Source organism: Cryptomeria japonica, chromosome 7, assembly GCF_030272615.1.
Source record: "Cryptomeria japonica chromosome 7, Sugi_1.0, whole genome shotgun sequence".
Taxonomy (NCBI): domain Eukaryota; kingdom Viridiplantae; phylum Streptophyta; class Pinopsida; order Cupressales; family Cupressaceae; genus Cryptomeria; species Cryptomeria japonica.
The window spans coordinates 344486318-344494741 of record NC_081411.1 but is presented as its reverse complement, the minus strand read 5'-3'; the positions used below and the strand labels follow the sequence as shown (position 1 = coordinate 344494741).

At 33.9% G+C, this 8424-nt stretch overlaps 1 protein-coding gene across 1 annotated transcript; it reads left to right on the top strand.

Moving 5' to 3' along the window:
• The first annotated feature begins 6930 nt into the window (after window positions 1-6930).
• Window positions 6931-8022, top strand: LOC131044144 (uncharacterized). Its single transcript, XM_057977407.2, has one exon. The coding sequence runs from the start codon at window positions 7176-7178 to the stop codon at window positions 7692-7694; it is 519 nt and encodes a 172-aa protein (XP_057833390.2). The 5' UTR covers window positions 6931-7175; the 3' UTR covers window positions 7695-8022.
• Window positions 8023-8424: the final 402 nt, after the last annotated feature.

The following is an 8424-nucleotide window of genomic DNA, read 5'->3' as shown; positions in this document are numbered from 1 at the left end:
TTTCATGTTCCCACTGTTTCAAGGCGCATTCCCGCTGCTGTGCAGAAAAATGCCAAAAATAATTTACAAAATCTTGAAACTTAAAAGGGAGATTTATACCTTCCATACAAAAATGATAATAGTGTTCCCACTGGTTCAAGTTGTGTTCCCGCTACTTTAGGGTGTGTTCCCAATGTTTCATGAAATCTCGGGATTGATAAAATAGACTTTAAAAATAAAAAATGCAACATCAATTTATTTTTTTTATTTTTTTTTTTGGAATTTTTTAAAATTATAAACTTGCTAAAAATGGAAACCTGGCAAATTTAGAAACCTATTAAAACCGAAAAACCTGCCAAATTTGGAAACCTACTAAAAATGGCAACCTGCTAAAAATGAAAACCCGCTAAAAATAACAACTTGCTAAAAATGAAAACCTGCTAAAAATATAAACCTGCTAAAAATGGAAACCTGCTAAAATAGAAACCTGCCAGATTTAGAAACGTACTAAAAATAGAAACCTGCTAGAAATAGAAACCTATTAGATTTAGAAACTTGCTAGAAATAGAAACCTGCCAAATTTAGAAACTTGCTAAAAATGGCAACCTGCAAATATGATTAAATCGACCCGTGAATTAGTCCCACTGGGTGTGCCAGAAAATGTGTGATGAAAAATGTGTGCTAAACTAAGGGCTAAAAAGCAAGCTAATTAACCGAACAAACACAATGCATCATACACCTCAAAGATTAGAATGGTTAAATCAAAAGATTAGAATGGTAAAATCAAAACGAGTGTGAAAACAACAACACAAATGCAAACTAAATGTCTACTTCGATTTGATTATTCTGCGATTGGATGTGTGCTCATGACGTAGCTTCAAATATTCGATATTGCTCCATGATAGAAAATGCAAATGATAATGGATTGATGGATGAAAATGATAATGGATAGGTTGAATAATGATTTTGGTAGAGTAAACGGTACGACATATGAAAAGTAGATCAAGGAGAATTTGTTCTAAAAATGGAGGGATTAAATAGGCAAAATGGGGAAGGGAAGGGGAGGTGAAGAGGAGACACTTGTCCTCCAAAAAAAAGACAAGTGGCTCAACTAGATGGAAACGGAATGACATGTGTCCATGAGGGACACATGTCTATTTTGGAAAAGGCCACCCAAAATAGGATATTTTTCCCAAAAATAAGGAATTGGTTAGGATGTGCACACATGTGTGGGAAGTTAGAAGGGATAGGACAAGGTTAGTTGGACGGATGGCAAGGCTAGGGAAGTGGGTTGAAAGGATAGGATTGGTTAGGATAGGATTGGAAGGAGGTTAGGGAGAAAAGTTAGGAGCCATGTGCTCAAATAGGAATTTGAACCAAATTAATTAATCTATGGGCTTGGAAAGGGGATATTTAGTTAATTAAAGAAATTAATCAAAAGGGGAGAAGAACAAGGATAATTAATAAACTAGATTAATTAATTAGGAGGATGGAATATTCAATTAATTAGATTAATTAATTAGAAGGATATGATAATTAATTAATTAGATTAATTAAGTAGGAGGATAGGATAATCAATTAATTAGATTAATTAATTAGGAGGTTAGGATAATTAATTAATTAGATTAATTAATTAGGAGGATGGGATTGGAGAATTAATTAATTGGAAGAAAGGGGTATGGGAAATTAATTAATACGAAGAAAGGGGTTTAAATTTGATAAATTAATTAGTCAAATGTAGGTGTCTACATTTTGCCCCTCTTCGTGGTGGCGCTAAAATAGCGTTGGTACGAAGAAAAATAAAATACCCGAGAGCGAGGAAGTGAAAAAAATGCCCCAGGCATAATTGAGAATGAAGGACGAGGGAAGGGGTGCCCCCTTGAGAGCGTGCATGAGAAAACAAGAGCTCGGGTGGCATCTCGAAAGAAACATTGCCCCAATAGACAGGATAGAAGGGAAGAGGCAGAATAGGAAGAGGAGAAAAATGCAAATTCAATGGATGATATGGATGAAATGATCATGGAGTGCACCCTCTTGAGGGAGCATCCCTGGCCATTCCTTCGTCCACCTGGGGCATTTTCTTGCTCCCCTTTTTTCTGCTCTCACATGTCTCTTATTGTCTTCGCATCGATGTTATTCTAGCACCACTGTAAAGAGGGGCAAATTGTAGACACCTAAATTTGGCTAATTAATTTAATCAAATGTAAACCCCTTTCTTCCTATTAATTAATTCTTAATTAATTAATTTCCCAAACCCCTTTCTAATTCCTAATTAATTAATTCCCCAACTCGTTTCTTCCTAATTAATTAACTATCCTTGTTGTCCATCCGTACTGATTAATTACTTTAACTGATTAAATATCCCATTTCCAAACCAATGGATTAATTAATTTGGTTCAAATTCCTATTTGAACACATGACTCCTAACTTTTCTCCCTAACCTCTTTCCAATCCTATCCTAACCAACCATATCCTCCCAACCCACATCCCTACCCTAGTCATCCCTCCAACTAACCTTATCCTATCCCTTCTAACCTCCCACACATGTGTGCACATCCTAACCAATTCCTTATTTTAGAGAAAATATCCTATTTTGGGTGGTCTTTTCCAAAATAGACATGTGACCACTCTTCCTATTTTTGGGTGGTTTTTCCCAAAATAGAGGTGTCCTCAGGGACACATGTCGCTCTTCCTATTTTTGGGTGGCTTTGCCCAAAATAGACACATATATTCATTTTCCATCTAGTTGAGCCACTTGTCCTTTTTTTGGCGGACAAGTGTCTCCTCTTCACCTCCCCTTCCCTTCCTCATCTTGCCTATTTAATCCCTCCATTTTAAGACCAAATTCTCCCTGATCCACTTTCCATACATCATATCGTTACTCTGCCAAAATCATTATTCAACCTATCCATTTTCATATTCATCCATCAATCCATTATCATTTGCATTTGCTATCATGGAGTAATATTGAACATCTGAAGCTACGTCATGAACACATATGTATCCAATCGTGGAATAATCAAATCGAAGCAGGCATTTGGTTTGCATTTGTGCTATTGTTTCCATGCTCGTTATGATTTTACCATTATATATATTGATAAGGATAGTTATCAAGGGTAGATTTAGATTTTTATTATGGTTAATGTTACTAGATTTAAGTATAGAGATATATTTGTGATACGCATACATTCTTTTGCTAAATATGGATATTTTGGGAAATTAGTTATATTTTTTAGAAAGGTGGATGTAATTAGATTTATATAAATGTTATTTCATTTTATCAATTAATCATGTGGTTAAGTTTTGTTTAGGATTAGTTATATGTATATCATTTCATATGAACCTGGGAAATATTCTTTTAGTTTGTTGTTGAACGATTATAATGGAAGTAAATGTCTAGGAATGGATTACAATGTTGTGAAATAATATTATGTCAGTTAATTGAGCTATGGATTAAGGGAATCAATGTTGATTTGGAATAATTTAATGTATAAGTGTTATTAGGGTCTTTGTGGTAGATTTGAATGAACTCTCTTGTATTTGGCTTCATGAGACCTTTATTTTTCTTTCGGATCTTGTCTTTCTTTGTGGGGATACTCCGATGTGTAGTTTTATGTGTTTGAATTTCAAAGACTTAGGAAGGGATTTTGTGAATTCTTTATTGTATAGTCATGCTTCTCTTTTGATGACAATTGTTCAAGTCTTGTATGTTTATGATGTTGGGTGGTATTTACTAGCCTACTTTTGATACTTAATATTTGTTATCTTATTCTAGCAAGAGAGTCAAGCCTTGCTATGGCATTTTGGAGTTTTACCATCTTGATATTTTCGGTTTGATTTGTGGTGTTGCTTGGACTCCTAGGTGCAATCTTAGGGGAGTGGCTTTCATTGGGGGTCGGGACCCAAAGTGGTCACTAGGGTAACTCAATGAGAGTTTTGTAATCAAGTGAAAACATAATATAATGTATTGGGATGGGTAGTTAGCTCACATTAATAAAGATTAATTTATGTTGCCTCTCTTACGCTCAGGTGCTTGTTTAGGGTTGAGATAAGTAGAGAAGAGCTTGGAATGACTTCCACCAATCTTATCCTTTTGAAAGGTTGGTGTGGTCCACTAGTGTTTGTATGGGGGTCAGGGGTTGGGAGAGGTCACCAGGGTAACCTAAGATGGGGGTCGGGACCTAGTGAAGACCTGCCAAGGTAACTTGTGACAACCTAGTGATGACACTCTTCCCTATTGCATACCTAGTGGTAACTTATGCTTTTCTTTTATCCTTTCATGGATTTCTCAAGCCTCTGGAAGTTGGTTGTTTTACTGTTGAGTTCCCGTGATTATGGTCTTGTGAGTCTCTTGTGACAATAGACTTGTGAGCCTCGTGTGAGTCTTTTGTATCCTTTTGTATTTCCTTAGGTCTCTTGGGTCTGGTTGATACCTCTTGGCACAGGGGGTGGACCTAATGATACCACATGGTTGGGTGGAGTGCTATTTGCACCCATTGGGTTTTGGTTCGTCCTGCGACATGTTCGTGATGGCTCGAGGGAAGATTGAAGACTCACTCTTTGTACCAAAATCATGTATTCACTCCATGGACATACTCATGGAGATTATATCCTTATGGATACCCTGTGATGTAACTGATGATCATATGTATTATCTCAAGGCAATATAATATGTATCATGATCCTTGTTAGACAATTTTATGAGATTTTTCATGTCTTTGTATGTATGGTTTTTGTTATTTTTTAGTAACATCGTTGTGGGGCCTTGAGGACATTTGCTAGTTAGTATATGTACATCTTTTCCTTATCATGATGTTTCAAGTATCTCAATGCAATTGTATGGTTTAACTTTTAATATAAAAAAAAATTATTATTCGCATTTTCATGGTTTTTTTTTTGTCGTCTAGGCCTCATAGTGGGGCCTTACAATTAGAATCTCACATATAGAAAGAGTTTAAGATCCATAGCACACCCCAAATTGAGTTGCTTCGTAAATATATGAGTAGTTTGGTTAATAGTTTGATTAATAGTTTTGTCAAACAATGTATAGATCATATTCGAACACTTTTATAAGGATAATAGTGTATAGTGTTAGAAATTTCAATCTCTTATTCAATTGGTCAACATGAAATAATAAAACCAATTGATGAGATACAAGGCTTAAACTACTACAAAATAGAAATCTAAAATTTCCATTGCAAATCTAAATTATAATGTTGTATGTTTAATTTTATATTTATTTTTAAGAAAATAGACACCTCTAAAATGATATCTCTCGATGTCTTTGTACATATATTTATCTGAATAAAGGTATTGCTAGATTGTTAATTACAGTTGGATGCACGAATGAGTGAAAATATAAAATTTAAATAATTAAACAAAAACACAAATAAAATTTCAAACTTTATATAGACAATATAAATTTATGTATTCACATATATAATAAATATAATTATTCTAACGTCCAAGGGGTTGAGCTTAACTGGTTAAAACAGTGGGTTCTCACTGTGGAGACCCAACTTCAATTCCCAATAGGGACATCTAAAATGAATTCTAAGTTGTGACTCTTGACCTTCCATAAAAATGGGGAAGATCCAGGGTCAATCTAATCAAACATAATAATAATAATAATAATTCAGAATACTGCGGCTTCGGCCTATTACCTACCAAAAAAAAGTAAAATAAAATAAATAAATAAAATAGAATTATTCTAAAATAAAATAAAATAACTTATATCTTCCACAATTTTTCACAACTGATTAATTAAGCCCCTACCATAGAATTTTATATTTGTACTAATTAATAAAGTTTAATCTTTTTATATGAACTTTCTTTTAATTTTTTTTTAACAAATATCTTAAGATTTATTCTTAAATACACAACAATATACCTTCAATTTTAAATATTATTATTTTAAAAATTACTAAAAATATTGATTAATATAATTTCTTATTTATATCTTCTCCCATGTTTCCATACAACTAAAAAATTTCATGTTAATTTAGATATAATTTGGAATCTTTTCCAATATAATGGATCTAGTCTTTAAGAAATGGAAATAAGTAGTGAAAAAAAAACGACTAGAAATAAGAATCAATAATACCAAAAATGCGGCATGACTCAATGAGTTTCTTTACTTTTTTTAACATTTGTTCTTTTAAAAAAAAAATAACTGTTATCAATACTATTAATACAATTTAAAATGATGACTTCAAAATAAATTAAATAAATAAATAAGTATTCATGGAACTATCAACTCCACAAATAATTCCTAAATAAATTGAACAATGACTATTAGCCAAAACAAATTAAGAAATTAAATATTGTACCATAACAATATAGAGGAAGCATATCGTGCACCCACATACCCAAAACAATACATCAAATTTCGACTATTTTTTTGTTGTTGTCTTTGTATGCAACTTAAGTGCTTATAGTGAGGACCAAAAAGTGGTCATTTCAAAGTGTCGCCCGATACCTACTTAAAGATGCCCCAATAATTATGCTCTACAACCACCTCAAAAAATGTCCAAAAACTGGTCATGGTCATTTCAAAGTGTCGCCTGATACCTACTTAAAGATGTCCCAATAACCATCCACTACAACCACCTCAAAAATAGCCAATACTTATGTACAAATGTCCCACTAGTTGCAGGTACCAATAAAGTTGCGCAACTCCTCCAATTAAAATTAAAAAAATGCTACTCAATGAAAGTAAAGTGGACACTATTGATACATGTGAAAATTATTAATAAAATTTTAATTATCATTTTTTGATTTTTTAAAGTTAATAATTAGAAAGTTAGATGAACCATGAAATTTAATTAAAACAATATTAAATTTCCTATTTCAAATTAGTAAAAGTTATTCTACAGTTGTGCCGTTACAAAGAGAACCAACCATTATTTAGTGCAAACTGCCGACATGTTATTATCAACGGTAATAATTTAGCCTTGCACGTTGTTTGGAGCGTGGAACGCAATTACCGCCCTTACCAACGACTGAACGACGCTTATCTTCTTCACAGGGCCGGCTCCACACGGAATCTCGTAAAAAATTTGGCGTTATATTACATCAGAATATACCTCTGATGCGCAAAGCATCAATGTGCCTATATACCCTGTCTAACAGATTCTGCAGATCCACTTTAATCTGAACTAGGTTTTTGATTGCGAGCATTCACCAAGCTGGTTTTAATGGCTGCCACTTTATTTGTAGTTTCAGAGTATGGAAGCCTCACACACAAAAGGATTGTCTGCAGCGGAGGAAACCCATTTGCGCAAAAGAGTGCTGGAAATGGATCTCCCAAGGTTTTGGTATGTGTTTGCTCAAATTCAAAGGATCAGAAGATGAAGGGCGTGGAAAAGAATATAGTGAAGATAAAATTTGATTTTATTGACAAGGGGCTGAAATCAAGATTGCGGATTCCCCTCTTTGGGTGGTTTGCTGATGAAAAACTGGCAGAGGGCAGCAGCAGCGGATCTGTTGAATCCTCTGTTCTGCAGATCACAAGAAAACCCACAGAAAATGAGGGGGAGATTTCAGTGAGGAGACAATCCAAGTTTGTGGCGGTGAGTTTCACTCCAGAGAAGGCCAAATTGCTGCGGAAAACACTTCGATCTACTTCGAATTTTCATGATCTGATGTATCATTCCGCCATCGCTTCTCGTTTGGCTTCTGCTGAGTCCTCTTCAAAGGAGGGAAACCCCTCTTAATCTGTCGATATGGTTAAGTTTAGAAGAGGGCTTTTTTTGTACATAGTTTTGTTGCTCTGTAATTGATTTTCCTGTACATTCTCTGTTTGCGTGGCTGTAAATCTGTGGTAGAAAATCAGAATAAATCTGACATTAGGTTCCTTTGGTTTGTTAATCCAGACAGAATATTGTGATTAATTTCATTTTCTGTGCTGGAGATCCACAGTAGTGTACAGGGCACTAAGTTAATGTCATTTGATGCAGAAAATCCTGTTATCTTTTTATTTGCACTTCAGAGTCTCTGGTAGATAAATTCAGATTCAAGAAAGATGTGCTACTTTTTTCATCATTATGGAGTATGAATCCTACTATCTCTGATGTTAAATGTCAATCAAAGAGTTTAGTTCACTGTTTATGGGTGATGAAAAATTGCATATACTATTTAGGGAGCGATTCTTATAGTGTAATTTTATTAAAGGTTTTTGTATGTCAAGTAATTTGAAATTTATATATTATTGAATTTTCTTTTGTAAATGAAACCAATCAGATTATATAGATGTTGGTATATCTGTTTTTAAACGATAGATTGTAGAAATCATATCCATCAAAGTCATTCAGACGGCATGGCAGAGTTTGAATGTTGCTGGATGGTTTTTTTATCACCATACATCATCTTATCAATTGTGCTCAACCAACAGAGCTACAATCCTTTGGCTTATAGATGATTTGTTTGCTAGCAAATAAATTAGGT